Source organism: Protopterus annectens, chromosome 1.part2 (genome assembly GCF_019279795.1).
Source record: "Protopterus annectens isolate FY-2018-M chromosome 1.part2, PAN1.0, whole genome shotgun sequence".
In the NCBI taxonomy this organism is placed as follows: domain Eukaryota; kingdom Metazoa; phylum Chordata; order Ceratodontiformes; family Protopteridae; genus Protopterus; species Protopterus annectens.
The window spans coordinates 1,249,344,218-1,249,367,127 of record NC_056727.1 but is presented as its reverse complement, the minus strand read 5'-3'; the positions used below and the strand labels follow the sequence as shown (position 1 = coordinate 1,249,367,127).

Here is a 22,910-nt window from a genome sequence, read left to right as displayed (position 1 = left end):
ACTAACTTAAAAGGGGGAATTATCTAAGAAATTAACTAGTTTTTATAAAACTAACCTGACGAGCCGGTTGGAACGCACCTCAATCGCTATAGCGGCAAACGAGATCTGAGGAGTTACCGCCTAGCATTGTGGGATATAGGGGAGTCTCGAGCCGGTGGAACTAGCTCTCGAGCTGTTAGAGTGGCCGAGTCGGAGCCGAGGTTCAGCTCCAAACCCATCCAGCAAGAATGAAGGTGAGATAGACAACTTAACATCTAAGATTACTCCCACTACATTTAGCTATTAACACCTGCAACTCCACTTATGAGCAACACAGAGCAGGATATTCTTATAGCCGGCAGTCACAAAGAAAATAAATATCCCTACTTAACATGCCCTTTTACTATTCCTCCAAGGTAGGGATTGCGCCAGCAACTGGTTAGAAAGGGGAGGTGCAGAGAAGTTGACAGCATCACTTATAATGCCCCTGCATGCCAGGGGATTTTTTTTTACATGTCCTAAATGGGCAGAGCTACTGACATCACATGCATCACTGTATGCAAATTCAGCTATCTCCACTTCCTCTTTCAATGCTAAAATGCTAATGCCCATCTGCTTAATGGTTTCAGAACCGTCACCAACACCACAGATTTGTCAAACTGTGGGTAAAAACACCCACACACTGGAGTGGGTGATGTAGCAAAGAAATGCTCCTTCCCACCTTCTACTAGGCTCCACCAGTGCCCTAGCTTTTAACTGAACTTGGGCAGCTGAATCACAGTCAGGACTCCTAGCAACTAAGCCACAAAAATGCACTTCCAGTGCGAGTAAAGTCAAACACACACTGAAATTACTTGCTTACACTTGGAAAATTAGGACTGAGACATCTCAACATCTGTTATGACAGGAATATGTTCAATTAAAAAAAAAAAAAACAGGCAGTAAAGTGCATCTTACTTGTTACACTCAGGCAAGTTCTTATCAGTCTGCCTACCTAGTGCAGGCACTGCAAGTTGTTGAAGTAACCTCCCTGCCCTAAACAGGAAATCTTACCCTGGCCTCCAGCACTGTCACATCCATTCCAAAACTCTGTAACTGACGAGCTGCAGCCAAGCCAGACACCCCTGAGCCAATGACAATCACCTTTCCAGTTTTCTTTGCTGCATAAAGTGAATATGAAAAAAGGAATCAACTTTTATAAGTTTATTTGGGACTTTTGTAAACTTCATTTACTTAGAAAAGTGTTCAAGAAACAAAGATAAAAAATGAATTCCTTGGCTTTCACAACCAGCTGGTTGTACTCAAAATCACATCATGCATGCTATCAAGAAAGTGACTTTTAGAAAAACTACTAAGCAGATCACAGTGTACCAGAGATATCTTGAAAACTGTCCCTGAGCACAGCTATAAAAATGTCAAAGCCTTCTACTTGTCATGCAGTTCTGTAATGTGGATTAACATCTGACAAATGCAGAGACAGCCTTAATACATCTTACATTACACCAAAAGTTAATAAGGACTAAGACAAAACACTGTATGACATCTATGAGTCTACCATAGCTCATGGAGGTTAAAAGAAATTCCAGAGAAGTTATAGGAAAGACAGATATTTTTTAAATATTAAATTAAAGAAAAACACTCTCTTATTCTATCAGTTGACTTGAAAGATAATTATTAGTTATATACTTACCATAACATATCATCTGTGTTGTCCTCTTCTCATTCTGCTTCATGTATGGGTCTCAAATCAGAACTTCAGATCTGGCTCAGCCACCTCCCACAGACGTGAACTTCCAGACTCAAACTCCTTCCCTACCCATAATCCTCTACAACCAATCCAACCTCCGCAGATTGAATTTGCAGTCCCCAAAGCCAATGAAGAAAGAAAAAAAAAAAAAGGAACTCAACCTGAAATCAGGGTTCCAGCTAAGGCTATCTAGGTCCTCTAGAAACGTATCCAGACAGAGGGGGATGGTTGGGCGGGAAGGTGAAGCAGAACGAGAAGAGGACAACACAGATACCAAGTTATGGTAAGTACATAACTAATAAATCTGATGTCGTAATTCTCATTCTGCTTCACGTTTGGGTCAGAGTCCCCACCTACATAATCTCTTGGACAGCCTCCAGGAAGGATAAACACAGCAATAGATCTTGTCAAATGGGCTTTGGGAGGACCCAACAAGTGCCTACCATTCTTATAAACAAAACCAATACAGTTAGCAATCCACTTTGCAATTGTCGCTTTAGACACAGCTTGACCACTACGATTAGGGGAAAAAAGAAACAAATAACTGCTCCAACTTCTTGAATTGTTTAGTCCTATGGAGATAAAATTTAAGATGCCTGTGAACATCCAAGGAATGCAGAAGGTATTCAACTTTATTAGAGTAATTAAGAAAGTACAGTTTTGTACCTACCATAAATGTAGATGTTCGAGTGCTAATACAGCTGCAGTCATTACAGATGGGTTCTCCTGCCGTCAGGCGGGTCCTCGGTTGGCCGAATTCCAAAGTCTTGGTCCAGCGTCGGTCGTTGTCGCCTTCTTCCATGACGTCAGTGCGATAGGGGTATATAAGACACGGCCAAAGCCATTTTCTTCAGTCTTTCTTGCTCCAGATGTCAGGTGCCCCCAGAAGGAAGGCAATACATAATTTATATATCTATGTATAGTCATGCAATGCAATGTAATCAAAATTCAGTAGTTGCAAGCAAATACACCATAGAAGGATAACCCAAACAGGTTGTTTGTGGAGGAGTTAGCCATTAGGCCTGTACCAAGAGGGGAAGGAGGGAGGGAGGGAAACCTGGACTGCAGCTGTATTAGCACTCGAACATCTACATTTATGGTAGGTACAAAACTGTACTATGTTCATCGTGCATACAGCTGCAGTCATTACAGATGGGTAGAATCCCAAAGCTACACACAGGGTGGTAGGCACTAGGTGGAATTAGGAGGAGCTACAATGCCCTGCAACACAGCAGTGGCAAAGCCTGCTCTTGTTTTGGAGTATAAAGGTAGGTGGTAGTGTATAGTGAAGGTATGCACTGAACTCCAAGTGGCTGCCTCCAAAATATCTTTGGTAGGAACTCCTCTGAGGAAGGCTGTAGGCGTAGCTGTGGCCCTTGTGGAGTGGGATCGGATGCCTGTAGGCACAGATTTACTATGAAAGGAGTAACAAAAAAGTACAGTTTTGTACCTACCATAAATGTAGATGTCCGATAGGTATGCATCTGCAGTCATCACATATGGGTTGTCCTGCCTCAGGCAGCCCTTCGGTCGGCGGTTGTCCTGCCTCAGGCAGCCCTTCGGTCGGCCGGATTCCAAAGTCTGGGTCCGGCGTTGGCTGATGTCACCCTTTCCCCGACGTCAGAGCGCCTGGGGTATAAAAGCGTCAGCCGACGCCATCTTCCTCAGTTTTTCTTGCCCCAGATCCCAGGTGCCCTCTAAGGAAGGCTAAATTTGGAGAAATGCAATAAATTCCAAACATGCACAGAAATATATATGTATATATATATATAAAACTATGAGAGGGATAAGTACCCAATAAATACCACAGAGGGGAAGGAGGGAGGGTAAACCTGACTGCAGATGCATACCTATCGGACATCTACATTTATGGTAGGTACAAAACTGTACTATGTCCTTCAAGGATGCATCTGCAGTCATCACATATGGGTAGAATACCATAGCCAATCTGGGGGTGGAGGATCTATGTAAAGGATGGTGTAGCTAAAATGCCCTGCAGGACTGCCATAGCAAAGCCTGCTCTGGATCTGGAATATAAAGGTAAATTGTAATGCTTGGAAAATGTATGCACGGAGCTCCATGTAGCAGCTTCTAGAATGTCCTTGGTAGCCACCCCTCTTAAGAAGGCTGTGGAGGTGGCTGTGGCTCTGGTGGAATGAGGTCTAATGTTAGCTGGCACAGTTTTTCCATGAAAGGAGCAACAAAAACTAATGCAATTCCCTATCCATTTTGAAACTGTCTGTTTGGAAATTGTTTTTCCTTGTGCACCAGCAGCATATGCTACAAACAGCTGGTCAGTTTTTCTATAACTTTTAGTTCTGTCCAAGTAATAGCGCAACTGCCTGTGTATGTCCAGGGTGTGCAGAAGTTTTTCCCCTTTGTTTTGTGGATTTGGAAAGAAGGTAGGCAGGTGAATAGCCTGGTTTAATGAGACCCTGGATACCACCTTTGGCATAAATGAAGGATTGGTTCTCAATGAAACTCTGTCCTGATGAAAAATAAGAAATGGTTGTACTGCCATGAGAGCCTGTAACTCAGATACTCTTCTTGCTGAGGTTATGGCTAGAAGGAAGGCAGTCTTCCAAGACAGGAACTGTGGTTCTGCAGATGCTGCTGGTTCAAAGGGAGGCAGTGTTAGTTTTTCCAACACGTAGTTAAGGTCCCAAGTAGGCACTGGTGGTTTCCTTGGAGGATTGATGTTTTTAATTCCTCTTAGAAACTGTCTTAGGAGAGGATGAGAGAAGACAGGTGGATCAGTATTATACTCTGCTGAAATTGCTGAAGCATGAATGTGAATGGAAGAGTAAGACAGGCCATTGTGGAGCATTTCTGCCAAGTATTCCAGAATATGTGCCATGTTCATCACTGTCGGATCTAGGCCCTTTGTGGTGTTCCAAGTGTGAAATCTTTTCCATTTTGCTGAATATGCCTTTCTTGTGGAAGGCCGGCGAGCTTCCATGATGATATCCTTCACTCACTTGGACAGCTTATTCTGTGGAGGAATCAAGGTATTTTCCAGGCTGTTAGTTGTAAGGTTTTCAGGTTGGAATGCAGTCTTGTAATCGTGCTGTGTCAGGAGAAGTGGCCATTGTGGAAGAGGCCATGGTTTCGTGCGTGACATGCTCTTTAACAGTGGGTACCAGTGCTGCCTTGGCCAGTCCGGAGCTATCAGAATCACTTTTGGCTGCTCTGTCCTGATCTTCAGTAAGACCTTGGTCATTAGTGGAAGAGGTGGAAAAGCATACACTGTTAGAGTTCTCCAGCTGAAAGAGAGAGCGTCCACTTTCCATGCTTGTGGGTGGTATGTCCTTGAGCAGAATTTCTTCAGTTGATGATTGTGGGGGGAGGCAAAGAGATCTATGTCCGGCCTCCCCCATGATTGTGTTACCTGAAGGAAGATGTCTGGGTGCAGCATCCATTCGTGTGCATCCATCATGTTTCTGCTTAAGCTGCCCGCCAGTATATTGTCCTTTCCTGGCACAAACTGGGATTGTAGCTCTATATTGAGTTTCAAGGAAAGTTCCCATAGACTCATTGCCAGTCTGCAAAGAGGGTAGGAACGAGTCCCTCCTTGCTTGTTTATGTACCACATAACTGTGGTGTTGTCTGTCCTTATTAGCAGGTGGCCTTGATGTAGAAAGAGTCTGAAGGCCTCGATTGCATGTATCACTGCCAGCATTTCCTTTTGGTTTATGTGCATGCGTAGCTCTTTTTGTGACCATAGTCCTTGAATGCATCTGCCCTCCATGTGCGCACCCCATCTGTGGTCTGAAGCGTCCATTGTAATGGTTTGGCTGGCTATTGGTTTGCTGAAGGGCAGACCTCTGTTTGACTGGCTTGCTTGGGCCCACCACAGAAATTCCTTTTGAAGGCATGGAATGAATGGTATCAAAGTTTCCAAGCTGTGACTGTGCTGTGTCCATAAGCTCCTTAGGTACCATTGTAGTTTCCTCATATGTAGCCTTGCTTGTGGAATCAGAAGAATGCAAGAAGCCATGTAACCCAGGGCCTGCAGGATTTTCCTTGCAGTCAGCTGAGTTTGTCTTGACAGATTTTTGAAGTAATCCGGTAGTTGACTTTGTTTTTCTTCTGTGAGGAAAGCCATTTGGGTGGTTGTGTCTAGATTTGCACCCAGAAAAGTTATTCTTTGGGATGGAACAAGTCTTGACTTGTGAATGTTGACTGTATATCCCAAGGCCTGAAGTAGGTGGATGGCATAATTCAAGTGTTTTGCCAAAGTTTGTTGACTGTCCGCTTGTATAAGGCAGTCGTCCAGATATGGGTATATTTGAATCCCCTGAAGTCTGCAGTGTGCAATTATTGATGCCAGGCATTTCGTGAATACTCTGGGCACAGTAGATAAGCCAAAGTGCAATGCTGGGAATTGATAATGCTCTGAACCTGCAAGAAATCTGAGGTGTCTTCTGCAACTTTGTCTGATAGGGACATGCAGGTATGCCTCCTTGAGGTCTAGAGTTACCAGCCAAGACCCCTTGCCTAGCATGGGAAGGAGTTGCTGTAGAGTCAGCATTTTGAATTTTGGCACAATGAGATAAGTATTCAGTGTGGACAAGTCGAGAATAGGCCTCCATTGCTTTTCTTTTCTTGGGACAAGGAATAGTTTGGAATAAAATCCTTGGCCTTGTTCTGAGAGAGGAACCTTTTCTATAGCTTTCATTTGCATTAAGTTGGAGATTTGTTTCAAAGCCTCTGCCCTTTGATTTGGTGGCAGGTCTGGCATGCCTTTTCTTTTTGGTAATGTGTGAAAATGGAACCTGTATCCTTTGTCTATTATTTGTAGTGTCCATTTGTCCCTTGTAATACTGTGCCAATTTTCTGAGAATAAAGAAAGCTTTCCGCCCAAAGGTGCTTCTAATTGAGCCCTGGTTGACGGTGTCAAAGTAAAGTCATTGAGTCTGTCCTTGTGCAGCAGTTGTAGGTCCTGCACTACCTCTCTGGTTGGGAGGCTGCCATTGAAGTCCTCTGTAGGAGCCTCTAGCTTGCCCTCTACCTCTGGCACGCCTGTTCTTGCCTCTCTGAAATCTCTCTGTGTCTGGAAAGGACCAATTCTTGGAAGGCCAATTTCTGCTGAATCTTGGTGGTTGGACTTGGAGAAAATCTTTGACTGTTTGTACAGATTTTGCCTTTTCTTCAAATTTCTTTAAGACCTCCTGAGCAGTGGAACCAAATAACCTTTGCTTCTCCAGTGGAGCATCAAGAAGCTTTGCTTTAACATGGTCTGGCAGAGATTGTTCCTTCAGCCAAGCATGCCTACGTATGACTGCACCTGTCATAGCTGACCTACATGAAGCTTCCAATGCATCATAACCACACTGCAAGAAATGGTTGCTAACCTGTTGGGAGTTATGTACCAGATCCTGAAGTGATTTGCGATCTAGGGGTTCAAGTGAAGACAGTTTTTTATGCAATTCATCTAACAAATACTCTTGGTACTGTATCATATGGAATTGACAATTTAAAGCCCTCATAGAAAGAGTAGCAGAAGAATACACTTTTTTTACCCCATCTCTCTAAAGCCCTTGACTCCCTTTCAGAGGGGAGTGGATTTTTGGAAGTGGCAGCTGCAACCCCCTTTAGGGCCCTGGGAAATAGTTTCTGGATCAGCAGAGTGGGCCTTATAAAGGAAAAGATGAGAGTCCGGGACCCTGTAGTACCTATCGGGTTTGACAGGAGCCGGAGGGAGAGTGTCAGGGGTTGTGCTAGACTCCGAGTACACATCATCAATGACATTCAAAACAGGAGGAATAGCCAAAGGTCTATGCTGAGGCAAACGCAAGAAGTCCTTAATCTCTTCCTGGAATCAGAAAATTCCTGGCTCTGCCATTGGAAATGCTCTCTCATCGTGTGAAGTGTCTCCCCGAACCACAGCTCTTCAGGAGGGGAGGCCGAGAGGATAGATTCCTCTGCATCAGAATCCTCGTAGGCCGAAAAAACCTCCTCCTGGGGGTCTGAAAGAATAGAGCCATCAGAGGCCTCATCTGAGGAGTGGGGATCAGAGGGCTCAACCCTGGGCCTTTTATCTGGAGGAGGTTGAGAGCCCCTGTCCGAATGAGGTTGTGAGCCCCTAATCAAGGAAATAAGGTCCGCTGCTAAACTTAGGATCTGTGAACCTGTAGTGGGTCCCTGAGGAATAACCCTGGGAGGCAAAGCTTTTGAGTGTTTAGCAGCTTTAGCCCTAGAGAATGCCTTTATGGACATGGATGCAGGAGGCCTGGCTGCACCACGTGCTGGTGTAGTCTTGTCTAGAGGAATGGTGTCGGAAGGTTCCAAGACACCAGTTTCTGTTGGAGATTCAATAACAGACTCCATAGGGGCCTCCGGGGCCGAGGTTGTCGGTTGAGCGGTATCGGTGGTCGGAAGTACCAAGGACTCTGTTTCAGCCGAGACCGAGACACTCGCGGTTGGCCTGGCCGTGGTTTCAGCTGAAACCGCAGCCCGCGTGTCGGTCCTTATCCTTCCGTTTCTTTGTTAAATGTGAAGTCGGAGTCTCCGACGACATATTGTAAGCAAAACTAGCCCCAAAAAATTCCTCTGCAAACTCCGCCCGACGTCTAAGAGTGCGTCGGTTGAAGGAAGCACAGGCTGAACAGGCCGAGACGTCGTGGTCTGGGCCTAGGCAAGGGAGGCAGTAAGAGTGGAAATCCTTATGAGGTATTTGTTTCCCACAAGTTAAGCAATTATTAATTTTATCTGACATCGGCTGAGGCAAGAAAGAGTCCCCAACGGGATACTTAGCTTTTGAAGTCTTCGGTAGCTGAATTACAGGAGCTGGCCGACAAGCACTTGCGAACTGCTTCTGCTTCAGGCACCACACGGCAAGAAAGACCGAGGAAGATGGCATCGGCTGACACTTTTATACCCCAGGCGCTCTGATGTCGGGGAAAGGGCGACATCAGCCAACGCCGGACTCAGACTTTGGAATCCGGCCGACCGAAGGGCTGCCTGAGGCAGGACAACCGCCGACCGAAGGGCTGCCTGAGGCAGGACAACCCATATGTGATGACTGCAGATGCATCCTTGAAGGACATCGTATGCAGTGGCCTATCCATTTTGAAATTGTCTGTTTGGAAATAGGCTTCCCTTGAGCTCCTACAGCATAGGACACAAAGAGTTGTTCTGATTTCCTGAACGGCTTTGTTCTGTCCAAATAGTAACGCAGCTGTCTGGATGTCTAAGGAATGAAGCAGCCTTTCCCCTTTGTTTTGAGGATTGGGGTAAAAGGTAGGCAAGTGTATGGCCTGATTTAAAGCTACCCTGGATACTACCTTAGGCATAAATGACGGGTTGATTCGTAGGGAAACCCTGTCCTGATGGAAGATGAGAAAGAGCTGCACAGCCATGAGGGCTTGTAATTCCGAGACCCTACGAGCTGGTAATAGCCAGAAGGAAAGCTGTTTTCCAGGACAAGTATTGCAAATCTGTTGAGGCAGCTGGTTCAAAGGGAGGCAATGTTAATTTTTCCAGTATGTAATTAAGATCCCAGGCAGGGATTGGTTGTTTCCTTGGAGGTCTTATATTCTTAGCCCCTCTGAGGAACTGTCTTAAGAGTGGGTGAGAGAATAAGGGTGGATCAGTGTTGTATTCTGCAGAAATGGCTGAGGCATGGATTTTAATGGAGGAGAATGACAGTCCACTGTTCAGCAGTTCAGTTAGGTACTGTAATATCTGAGGCAAATTCAGTTTTCTAGGATCCTGATCCTTTTTCTCATTCCAAGCGCAAAACCGTTTCCATTTTGCGAAGTAAGCTTTTCTAGTAGATGGCCTTCTGGCTTCCAAAATGACATCCTGTACCTCCTTGGAGAGAAGGGTCTGTTGTGGTGTTAAGGAATTTTCCATGCAGCCAGATTGAGTGTTTTCAGCTGACTGTGAAGAGTTTTGTAGCTGTGCTGAGTCAGAAGAAGAAGCATTAGAGGTAGGGTCCAGGGAGGAGAATGCGTTAGGCTCCTCAGGAGTGGATACCAGTGTTGTCTTGGCCAGTCTGGAGCGATCAGTATCATCTTTGGTCTGTCTGCTCTTGTTTTCAAAAGCACCTTGGTCAGTAGTGGAAGAGGTGGAAAGGCGTAAACTGTCCGTGCTGCCCAACTGAAAGAAAGGGCGTCCACTCTCCAGGCCTTTGGATGAAATGTCCTTGAGCAGAACTTTGTCAATTGGTGATTTTTGTGGGAGGCAAAGAGATCTATGTCTGGCCTTCCCCAGGCTTGGATTATTTTTGTAAACACTTGAGGATGCAACTTCCATTCGTGAGGGTCTGTCATATTTCTGCTTAGATTGTCTGCCAGCGTGTTTTCCATACCTGGCACGTACTGTGCTTGAAGCTTGACTTGCCATTCCAGAGCCCTGTTCCAAAGTGACATGGCCAGCCTGTACAGGGGGTATGAATGTGTTCCTCCCTGTTTGTTTATGTACCACATTACTGTGGTGTTGTCTGTTCTTATTAATAACTGCCCTGGATGCAGGAGGTACTTGAAAGCTGTAATTGCATTTATCACTGCTAGCATTTCTTTTTGATTGATGTGAAGGTGCTTTTCCTTTTGGGACCATTTGCCCTGAATGCACCTGTCTGTCATGTGTGCTCCCCAGGCGTAGTCTGAGGTGTCTGTTGTGATTACTTGATTTGCTTGAGGCTTGCTGAATGGTAGACCTGCGTTTGTTTAGCATGCTTGAGCCCACCATAGAAATTCCTTTTGTAAACATGGGATTAGTGGTATTATTGTTTCCAAACTGTGGCTGTGTTGAGACCATAGGTTTTTTAGGTACCACTGAAGTTTCCTCATATGCAACTTTGCACATGGGATTAGAAGAATGCAAGATGCCATGAATCCCAGAGCCTGCAGGATTTTCCTTGCAGTTAGCCTGGTACAATTTGCTAGTATCTAGAAGTACTGAGTTAGTTGCCCCTGTTTTTCTGGTGTAAGATAGGCCATCTGGGTGTTTGTGTCCAAGTTGGCACCCAGGAAAATTATTTTCTGAGATGGTGTTAGCCTGGATTTTTCTTTGTTGACTGTGTATCCCAGAGAATTCAACAACTGTGTTACATAAGCCAGATGCTCCAGAAGTATGTGCTTGCTGTCCGCTTGAATCAGGCAGTCGTCCAAATAAGGGTATATTTGTATCCCTTGAAGTCTGCAGTAGGCAATTACTGATGCCAGGCATTTCTTGAATACTCTGGGCGCAGTAGATAAGCCAAAGGGCAATGCAGAGAATTGATAGTGGATTGAACCTGCAAGAAATCTGAGGTATCTTCTGCAGCTTTGTCTGATTGGGACATGCAGGTATACCTCCTTGAGGTCCAATGTTACCAGCCAAGACCCCTTGCCCAGCATGGGAAGAAGCTGCTGTAAGGTGAGCATCTTGAATTTTGGTACTAGTAGAAATGTGTTTAGTATGGATAAGTCCAAAATGGGTCTCCAATCGGTTCCCTTCCTTGGTACCAGGAATACTCTGGAATAAAAACCTTGACCTTGCTCGTGAGTAGGTACCTCTTGAATAGCATTCATGTCCATGAGCTTTGAAATTTGTATTTGAACCTCTGCCCTTTGATTGTGTGGCAGGTTCGGCATGCCTCTCATTTTTGGAAGAGTGTGGAAATGAAATCTGTAGCCTCTGTTTATAATGTCCAGGATCCATTTGTCTTTTGTGACAATATGCCAATTTTTTGAAAATAACGCCAGCTTTCCTCCCAAGGGTGCTGCCACTTGAGCCTTGTTTGGCATACAAAGGGGAAAGTCATTGGGTTTGTTTTCTGTATTACTGTGCATTGTCTTCGCCACCTCTTGATGCTGGAGGTTGCCATTGTCTGCCTCTAGATGATCCTTGAGAATTGTCCTCTGCCCCTTCTGCGTCTGTATCTACCTCTTTGGGGCTTGTCCGTAGCTGGAAAGGACCAGTTTTTTGTAGGCCAATTTCTACTAAAACGTGGTGGTTGTACCTGTAGAAAAGCCTTAACAGTTTGCATAGATTTAGCTTTTTCTTCCATTTTCCTTAGTATTTCCTCAGCATTAGTACCAAATAAAACATCCTTTTGTAAAGGAGCATCTAGTAATTTAGCCTTGGCATGATCAGGCAGGTTTTGTTCCCTAAGCCAGGCATGTCTACGAATGACTGATCCTGTAACTGTAGCTCTACTTGAGGCCTCTAGAGCATCATAACCACATTGCAAGGTGTGCTTACCCACTTGTTCTGCACTATGCATCATATCCTGAAACTCCTTCAGATCTGGTTATTCAAGTTGTGACATTTTATTCTTTAATTGTGATAACAGAAACTGCTGATATTTAAGCATATGGAACTGACAATTTAAGGCCCTCATGGCTAGAGTGACCGAGGTATATACCTTTTTTCCCCACCTTTCTAAGGATCTAGACTCCCTTTCGGAAGGTAATGGATTCTTAGCAGTAGAGACCTTCATTCCCTTGGGACCCTGAGAAATGGTTTCTGGGTCAGCATTTTGGCTTTTGTAAAGAAATTGGTGTGAGTTAGGAACTTTGTAGTACCTATCAGGCTTAACTGGGGCTGGAGGCAGTGAATCCGGATTAAGGCAAGCCTCCAAATAAACATCATCAAGTATGTCCAAGACAGGAGGTATCGCCAGAGGCCTGTGCTGAGGTAGTAGAAGAAATTCCCTAAGCCTTTTCTTTGAATCTGAAAAATCCTGGCCTTCCCAATGGAAGTGTTCCCTCAAGGTATGCAAGGTTTCCCCGAATGAGAAATCCTCTGGGGGGCATACAGAAGGAATGGACGGTTCTGCATCAGAATCTTCAAAAAGGGAGTACGAATGCTCCTCTTCATCAGAATTTTCTGAAATAATGGAGCCCTGGTCAGAAGAGGGAGATTCTTCCTCCACACTGGGTCTCTTGTCCGGTGGGGGTTGGGAACCCCTGATAAGAGTAATTAAATCCTTAGCCATTTTGAGCATCTGCTTTTTAGGCATGGGGCCTGTAGATGGGCCCTGTGCAGCAGGCCTCTGGGAGTGCATGGCTGATTTAGACTTAGTGAAGGCCTTGATGGAAAAGGATGAAGAAGGTCTGAAGACACCATGGGTGGACGTAGATCTGTCCACATTAAGAGGTTCAACACTCACAGTGGCTTCGGTAGCTGTAGTCAGGGTGTGGGCCGAGGAACCTGCGGTCTCGGGTACAGAGGACACCGCCAGAGAAGCGTCGTTGGTAGTCAGGGGCTGCGTAGGCGCCTCACTGAGAACCGGACCACGTGTAGCCGGTCTAGGCGTGGTGTCGGTGGGGACCGCGGGCCTCGTGTGTCTGTCTTTGTCCTTGCATTTTTTGGACAAAACGGTAGTCGGAATCTCCAACGACATTTTATAGTTAAAAGTTTTACCAAAAAAGTGCTGGGCAAACTCCGCCCGATGCTTAATAGTGCGTTTATTAAAGGTAGCACAAAAGCGACAGCCCGAGACGTCGTGGTCTGGGCCTAAACAAGGAATACAGAGGGAATGGAAATCCTTATGTGGTATTTGCTTCCCACAAGAAATACAATTGTTAACTTTGTCTGACATCGGTCAGAGGCAAGAAAAGTTTCCCCAATGGGGTACTTAGCTTTAAAGAAGACTTCGGTTTCCAAATTTTCGTAATTTCAGGAGCTGGCCGACCGGCACTTGCGAACTGCTTCTGCTTCGGGCACCGCGCGGCAAAAAAGACTGAAGAAAATGGCGTTGGCCGTGTCTTATATACCCCTGTCGCACTGACGTCAGGGAAGAAGGCGACAACGACCGACGCCGGACCAAGACTTTGGAATTCGGCCGACCGAGGACCCACCTGACGGCAGGAGAACCCATCTGTAATGACTGCAGCTGTATGCACGATGAACATCACCATTAATTGAATACATTGGTTGATACTGGAAGATCCAGCCACCTTGGGGATGCAAGAGGGATTACTGTGGAGGGACACTCCATCTTTGTGGAAAATGATGTAAGGATGTTTAGAAGAAAGTGCTTGAAACTCAAACCCTTTTTGCTGATGTAATGACAACAAGAAGAGGATTTCCAAGACAAAAACTTCAAATCACAATCCTTAGCTGTCTGAAAGGGACTCTGTGTTAAGGCTTGCAGAACCAGAGTGATGTCCCACGGAGTGTAGAATCTAACACCAGGCTTCAAAAGAAAAAATCCTTTCATGAATGCTGTGCATAACCTAGCAGGAGCAACAGATCCTGAAGACAATTGAATTAAAATTGGAAATGGCCACTAACTGAAGTTTAATGGAAGCAAAACTAGAACCTTGCTTACATAAGAATGCCAAAAACGACAGAACAGAAGGGATCAGAGCCGATAAAGGATCAATGTTATTTCTCGCCCAAATGGAGAAACTCTTGCATACTCTCCAAGTAGTTTGTTTCCGAGAATCACTTTGACCAGAGTGGAAAACCTGGGCGCTCTAACAATCAAAGAAACTGAAGATACTATGCAGTCAACGTGAACATTGAGATCGGGGTGGCATCCTAATGTCGGGTGAGAAAGGAGACCCAGTTTGGGTTCCAGCATCCATGGAGCATGTTTGAGATAAGACCAGAGAAAGGGGAACCAAACCTGGTGAGACCAAAAGGGGGGAATGAGGATAACTGAGATCCGTTTGGCTTTCTGAATAAAGCTTGGGACCAAAGGAAGAGGAAGATAGGCATAGAGGAGTCCCGGGGGCCAATCGTGGACCACAGCATCTTTCAGGGAGCCCTTGAAGGGGGAATTAGAGCAAAATAACTGATGCAATATGTGTTGCAAGGGGACGCAAACAGTTCACAGCAGGGAAGACCCCAATGGTTGAATATCTCATTAGCCACTGATTGAGGGTCCACTCGTGAGGCAACAGAATAAACCTGCTGAGCCTGTCCACTAACACACGGGATTTTCCCAGAACATGTGTTGCAAGCAGAAAGCGGTTTGAAGAGATTGCCCATTCCGAGACTCTCCGGGCCTGCCTGCAGAGAGGGTAAGAACAGGTTCCTCCTTGCTTGTTGATGTAGCAGACAACAGACATGTTGTCGGTGTGAACAGCAATAGTCCCTGGAAGGACATCCTGAAAGAATTTCAACGACAGAAGAACTGCCCTCATCTCCAAGACATTGATATATAGACTGGTCTCTATCCAAATCCATATGCCTTGGACCATCTTCCCCTGGAAATACCTCACCAACCTAGATGTTAAATTTTCGTGGTCAAAGTGGATGAAGGCAAAGGAAGAGTGAATAGTCTGCCGATTGTCAGATCCATTTAAATCCACCACTGTAGATGGGATCAGCAGATGTTGTTCAACCTGATAGGAGCAGGTAGGGGATGATGTAGAATGGACCATTGAACAGACAGTGTCCATTTGAGAATGAGCATATAGTACCTCGCCAGCAGAACCAGAGGAATGGCAGCCACAACAGAACACAGAGCTCTCAGAATCAACCTGGCTGTAGGAGATGGAGAAAACAGAATGGCTTAAACTTGGGACTGTGATGTTGAGGCAGGGGAGCTATTTGAGTAGAACTGTTCAATTGTACCCCAATGAACTCTAAGTTCTGAACAGGCATTAGTTGTGACTTGTTCACATTGATAGTGATGCCTAGAAAGGGAGACAACTGGTAAAGTTAATCCCTGGTCTGGCACAGTTGACGCTGGGTGGGGGCAAGTCAGGAACCAATCTAGATATGGGAATACCTGAAACCCTTGCAGTCGTAGATGAGCTGCAACCTCTGCCAAGCACTTGCTGAACACCTGGGGGCCTGTGGTGAGACCAAGAATGGACCACAAGTCCCCTGTTTTCTTTGGCACCAAAAAGAAATGAGAGGAAGTTCCAGACTCTTTCTGATCAGTCGGGACCTTTTGGATGACTGTTTTTTGCAGTAAAACGGCAATCTCAGCCACTATCAGCTCCCTCTAACTGGGTGGAATGCCGGGGAGAGATTTCCTTGCATTTGGAGGAGGAATGGAAAAGGGAATGCAGTAGCCTCTGGATATAACCTTTTGCACCCAAGCATTTGACATTATTTGGGCCCACGTGCTTGAGTGTAGAGAAAAGCGACCCAGATTCCCTGGAGCCCTGGTTCTGCAGGCCCCCTCAGCCTCTAGGGCATCTCCCATTATAGCCTCCTCCTCCTCAGGAAGACACTCTGCTTTGATCAGGCAAGGGGCTTTGAGACGTATGAAACCAAGTTTTCTTAGCACCCCTCCAATTCCCAGAGTAGGTTCATTGAGAGACAGAAAATTGAATCACTACGGCAGACAAGGTCTTGCCTTCTTCCTCGCAGCAGGTCGGGGTATCCTTAACAGATGGTCCGAACAGCAAAGAACCCAAGGGGGAGTTGACAAGACGCCTTAAAGAGCTCCATGAAATCACACAGCTGCATCCAGGTGTGGCGGCGCATCGCAATGCCGGCTGCTCTGGAAGAACCTTCAGATGAGTATGAAGTAAGTCTCATGGAGGAATTGGCTGAAGTGAGAGTGACTAGCTTAGGAAAAATTTTATCGAACTTGCTCTTAGGCGTAGACTCCGACAGAGAATCAGAGTTTTCCTTGACCAAGTCTCTCTGAAAGTGAGTGAAATATGCCAAGTAATTAATTGAGTTCCTTTGGCAAGAAGGTCGCTGACGCATAAGTGCAATTTTCGAACCTGTCAATCGCTCTGGACTCCCTGTTCGGTGGATAGACAGTCGAACGCTGTTAAGCGAGCTCCTTCTTGGTGGCGGCTGCCACTACCATAATGCCAATGGGAATACCCTTACTCCAGAAAGTGCAGTCCTCAGGGGATAAGAGAATTTTATCTGGACATTTAGGAACTGGCTCTATAGAGTCCAGCTCCTTCCAGGCCAGAGTGGTGACTAGTGTCAATGAGAGCATCAACTGGAAGGACCACTCAAGATGTAGAAGGTCCCATTCCCAAAGGCCCCCAGGAATACAGATTCCTCCAAAGAAGTTTTTGAAGTCCAGCCACCCTTTCACCTTCAAAATCTCTAATATGTCTGCAAAGGAGACATCATCCGGAGGTGTTTTGGGAGACCCCTCTCCCTCATCGTAATATGTATTCTCAGTGAGGGACTCCATAGGGGAGTCCATGTGTCTCCTTTTGCATGTCCTCCTCTGTGGAATCTCCTCCATGGGGTATTCGGGGGAGGAGTTGGAAGAGGAAGGAATCATGGTGGAAGCAGGCTGAAGGTCCTATGAAACAGGCTGACCCTGGACCACAATGGTAGATCTAGGACCACGATCCAGAAGGAGAACACAGGATGGAGCAGTAGTTGAAGGATCCGGAACTCTTCCAGCAGAGAACATCTTTTCCAGAGTGTGAAAAGCTGAGCATCCTGGAAAGACACCAGAGCCGCTCGGGACCCAAAGGTGATGAGGAAGAAGGAAGCAGCCTGCCTGAACCACTACTCCCAGACAGTGCCCGACCCACGTTGTCAAGGGCCGAAGCTCCGAGATGAACAGACTGATCCGACACACCAGCAGACCCAACCCTCTCTCCTTGGATCTAGCTGCAACATACAGGACCTGGGATGCACTCTGATCAGAGGACCTCAGAGCAGAGGCAGTCAAGATAACCATCGGAGTAGAGGAAGTGAAGGCCCTCTGATTCAACCCCAAATCCCTCAGGAGGCTACTGCCATGTGGCTCCAAAACAGATAGTTGGATCAGAGAAGGAGAAATGGTGGTAGGCTGGGCCAGCTCAGATCTGAGAGGGGATGGCGCAGGAAGAGCTCCCATCTAAATCTGGGCCTGATTATGGATCTGATCATCCTGTCCACATCCAGATAGAGGCTTCAAGAGGACCTAGAAGCAGCCACGGGGACAAGGGATAAGAGTGCCTTGGTGTTTGTATAATCTTGATTTGTAACATGGAGCAAACTAAGGTGCTGGATCTGCTCGAAGACTAAGGATCCATAGACTGGCTGATAAGAGATGGGGTACCTGGATCCAAAGTCTTGGGATCCAAGAGAATAGGGGAAGAAGAGAGTTCACTTGGAGACGTCAGGTCGATTGGATCTGACAGAGCTGACAGAGGCCTCAGTGTTGACAAGATTAGATCCGATAACTTCGGAGCCTTGGCAGGCAGCTCCAAAGAAGCCCTCTGCTTCTTAGGATGCTTTTTCTTAGCGTCGGAGCCAAGCGATGGGTTGGAGGGGGGAGTTAAGTCCCTGTAGAAAAAGCTGCAGCAGCAAAAGACCTTTCTGTATAAGTTTATTTCTCCTCTCCTACAAGGCCCTAGGGTTAAAAACTATCACAGATGTTTCAAGCAGAGTCGAGGTGAACTGGCCCTAAGCAATAGACATAACAGTCATGTGCATCTGAGTGCAGAATTTTCTGCTCATACTGAGAGTCCTTCTTAAAATCAGAAGGCTTCTCCATCCTAAGAAAAACAAAACAGCAACAGACACCAACACATTAATAGCTAATAACGATAAACTACAAGTTTTTTTTTTGTTTTTTTTTTATTTTTTAATAGAAAGAAGGGTGAAGCCTGGAGGAAAAGCATATGGACAGACAGTGACAGAGTGATCCTAATGCACCATGGAACTAAACAGGGGAGGAGGAAACTAACTTTAGAAGGAAAATGGCAAGAAAGGTATCAAAGATAATCAAAAAAAGGAATCACTTAATTGAGCCTGGAAAATTGTGTCTGGTCTCACCAGTGGAAAATGAGGTCTGAGGAGTTTGGATTGGGTGTAGAGGATTATGGGTAGGGGATGAGTTTGAGTCTGAAAGTTGAAGTCTGTGGGTAGTGGCCAAGCCAGATCCGAGGTTAGGATCAGACCCATACATGAAGCAGAATGAGAAGAGCATCATTAGATTCCTCCTTTATTAGCCTTTGGGTAAGTACATCTTCCTCATGAATCACAACTTGGCAGTCGTTTTCATAATCCTAAATTTTCATAATTGTAAAATCTTACAATAAGGAAATGTGCATGCACTGAAACCTACATACATGATGGAACATACTGACAACTTCATTCCCAATAATTCTCCTAGTACAACAGAGCGCCACTAGATGCTCCTCTTGGACCCAACAATATTTATCCATGACTACTTTACTACTATCAGCACTACATTACAACCTCACTAACACACATCTATAACCTCTGCCTCACATAGTATGTCATCTGGAAATCCTCCTTTGTCAGACCCATACCTAAATAACCCAAGCCAACCTCCTGTAGTCATTTGCAACACATATCCATCCAACTTACTCTAGGTAACATTCTACGAAAATGCCATCCATAATCAACTTACCTCTTACCTACAAAAACATTTCTTGCTTTCTAGAAAATAACGGAATTTGGTCTGTGAGAAGCACCTTGACAGCACTATGGACTCCGATAGATGACATTTTATCTGACATGGATAAGGAAAATCTGACTCGTAGTACTTTGCTTATTGAAACTGGAAAAAATGTAGAAACCACCACGAAATAGAAATAAAATAAAATGAATTTATTGTGGACCAAAGAACGAGCGCTTTCACGCAATATAAATTGCGCTTCCTCAGGTTACTTTGCTTATTGACCTACCGCAAGCATTTGACACGGCTGATAACTTAATACTACTTCAAGACACTGGTATCAACTTTGAAACCACCAGTTAGTTCAAAGGCCATTTACTTAACAGATCCTCCATGGTAAAGACAGGGACTCCTCTTTCTGACACTGCACACGCTCAAGAGTCCCACAAGGCCCGATTCTTGCCCAGATTTTGCTTTCAATCTTAATTAATAGGACTTCCAAGATTGTTGCACACTGATAAACAGCTTAACTTAAGCTCTCCTACAGTTAGTTGCCTATCTGGAGCCTGAAGTCACAATACTACATACGCACTCATGTCAATGCACCCAAAGTACCAATATGACTATCATAGACCACGTGATTGTAAATGACCCAAAACATACCTCACTGGACTATATGTAGAGAGACATAATGGAGTTTTTGGAATATGTATCACAGAAGGGTATGTGCCTTTCATTGAACAGCATTCTACCCTCACCAAGGATGATACCATAATATAAACAGAAAACTGATTTTAATAACTGGCTTAGTTTCTGGTGTCACTCCAGGGTAATCCAATACCTATAAGCACAGGAGGACATGGTTAACAGGCCACTTTGCTTTGCCAAGAATTGTCTGCACCCGTCTCCCTGGGCCTTCAGATATTAGCTAAAACTCTTTCCATCCCCTTACAGCCTTTTTTAAGCAACGTCAAAATGATAAAAATTACAGTTGTGTGCACTTACCATAAACGTACATGTTAGAGTGTATTCACTGTTGCAGTCCTTACAAAATGGGTTAATCTGGCTCCAGGTAGCCCACAGTCGGCCAGAATACCAAAGTCCTTGGTATATGACGTTGGCTGCCTTTGGCTTAGGCCTGATGTCAAGATGTCAGGTACAAAAGAAGGCAGCTGATGCCATTTCCTCAGTTTTTCTTGCCTTAACTGTCAGGAGCCCCCAAAGGATGTAAGACCAGGAAAAGAAAATCCACTATGTGCCCTAGGAAAAAAGGGGCAATGGAAGGGGGGGGGGGGGATCAGGATTGCAACAGTGAATACACTCGAACATCTACATTTATGGTAAGTGTACACAACTGTACTACGTTCATAGTGTTTCACTGTTGCAGTCCTTACAAAATGGGTTGATTTCCAAAGCCCAGGATTTAAAACAAAAGGGAGGAGGAACAACCACTGTTTAAGGTTTGGTAAGGATGCCCTGCAACACTGCAGTGGCAAAACTAACCCTGGACTTGGAAAACAAGGGTAAATTGTAATGTTTAGTGAAAGTGGGGACAAGTCCATGTAGCTGCTTCCGGTGTGTCCCTAGTAGGTACACCTCTTAAGAAAGATGCTGAGAGGTAGAGGCTGCCCTAGTAGAATGGGTCCTAATACTCTGAGGAGGAACCTTACCATGCTGTAAGCAACAAAAGTCAATACAATGAGCAATCCACTTAGAAATGGTCTGTTCTGAAATAGCTTTGCCCTGAGCTCCAGGAGCAAAACTGACCAACTGATCCAACTTTCGAAAAGATTTAGTCCTGTCCAGGTAAAATCTAAGCTGTCTATGCACATCCAGGAAATGCAGTAACCTTTCCCCTTTATTCTGAGGATAAGGAAAAAAAGGCAGGCAGGTGGATAGACTGGTTAAAAGACAGGTTAGAAACTATCTTAGGCATAAAGGCGGGATTAGTTTGAAGAGAAACCTGATCCACATGGAAAATGATAAAAGGCTCTACTGCCATTAAGGCCTGCAGCTCAAACACTCTTCTAGCTGCAGTAATAACCAAAGGAAAGGCAGTTTTCCAGGAGAGAAACTTCGGGTCTGCTGAGGCAGCTGCTTCAAAAGGAGGCAGAGTAAGTTTCTCAAGTACAAAACTGAGATCCCAAGCAGGAGTAGGTGCCCTTCTGGGAGGCTTTAAATTATTAGCTCCCCTGAGGAACTGTTTCATTAACAGATGAGAGAAAATGGGATGGTCAAAAGAACAATGAGCAGAAATAGCTGAAGCATGGATTTTGATAGAAGAAAAGGAAAGTCCACCATTAAGCAAGCCTGCCAGATAGTCAAGAATGAGAGGAGAAGGTTGAGAAGGGTCTTCCCCTCTAGTCTGCATTCAAATGGAGTATCTTTTCCACTTATCTGCGTACGATTTCCTAGTGCTAGGCCTCCTGGCCTCACGAAGGACCTCAACCACTTGTTGGGAAAGGTTTAAATTATGAGCCAAGCTGCCAAATACAGAGTCTGAAGAGGAGGATGCAGAATTCTTCCCCCCCTCCTGAACCAAGAGATCTGGTATCAGGGGAAGATGCCAAGGAAGAGACTGGGAAAGACTGTGACGTAGTGGATACCAGTGTTGTCTGGGCCAGTCTGGGCTATGATGATGGCCCTTGGTTTTTTGCCCCTCATCTTTAACAGCACTCTGGGAAGAAGAAGCAGAGGAGGGAATGCATAGATTGAGAGCAGTGTCCAGGGAAAGGACAGAACATCCACTTTCCAAGTTTTGTTGCGATGATCCCTGGTGCAAAAGGTTGGAAGAAGGTGGTCGGTTGGAGATGAGAAGAGATTCATCTGGGGAGTGCCCCAATGCTGAATGATGCAATAGAAGATGGCCTTGTTTAGTTGGCACTCATGAGGATCCAGGACCTGCCTGCTCAACTGGTCTGTCAAGGTGTTGAGCCTTCCTGGAAGAAACTGAGCTATGAGATGAATGCCCATGGAAGCCGTTATGGAACATAGTATCATGCTTTGTCTGCACAGGGGGGTAAGAGTGCGTCCCTCCCTGCTCGATGTACCACATGACTGTGGTGTTGTCTGTCCTGACCATAAGAGTACCAAAAGAGAGATGCTTGAAAGCCATTAAGGCCAGCTGGTCTGCCATCAGTTCCTTCGGATTTATGTGTAAATGAACCTGTTGAGAGTTACAAGTCCCCTGAATGCATCTGCCCTCTAGATGTGCTCCTCAGGCATAGTCAGAGGCATCTGTGGTGAGAGTCTGGCTGGCAGGAGGTGGACAGAAAGGCAGGTCTTTGTTCAGTGCACAGACCGTCGCTCACCAAAGGAACTCCGTCTGCAGGTAGGGAATCAGAAAAAGTATCAAGTCTAAATCCTGAATGTGTTGACACCAAAGGTTGAGATACCACTGTATTTTCCTCATATGCAGTCCGGCATATGGAATCATCAGAATACATGAAGCCATGAATCCCAGGGCTTGCAGGAATTGCCTTGCAGAGAGCTGGGTCATGCATGCCAAATTTGTTAAGTAATTTGAAAGATCCATTTGTTTCTCGAGGGAGGAATACCATCTGGCCGGTTGTGTTCAGGCTCGCTCCCAGGAATGCAATCTCCCTGGTGGGTACCAATTTTTACTTTTTTTCGTTGATGGTGTAGAGAATGCTTAGTGATGTGGCAGAATTCAGTAAATCATGCATGTCCTTACTCTCAAATCAGGGAAGGAACACCAGCAATTTTAGCCTTAATAGCCTCCAAAAATATGCTGCTGATACTTAAGCATATGAAAGAGACAATTAACAGACCTAATAGCCAGGGTGGAAGAAGTATAAACCTTTTTACCCCATCTATCCAAGGCCCTAGATTCCCTGTCAGAAGGAACAGGATTTTTAGCAAACGTGGCTTTAACACCCTTAGGGACCTGAGAAATAATCTCTGGATCAGCAGTAGGATTCTTGAACAGGAACT

General features: G+C 45.4%; 1 protein-coding gene across 1 annotated transcript in view; it reads right to left on the bottom strand.

The window, feature by feature from the left end:
- The window catches only part of KDM1A (lysine demethylase 1A), a gene marked incomplete in the record, with an annotated part of 2,315,042 nt that overhangs the window by 1,248,066 nt on the left and 1,044,066 nt on the right, over positions 1 to 22,910 (bottom strand). The window contains 1 exon segment of the mRNA XM_044060124.1: positions 1,033 to 1,139. Coding sequence (XP_043916059.1) covers positions 1,033 to 1,139 — 107 coding nt within the window.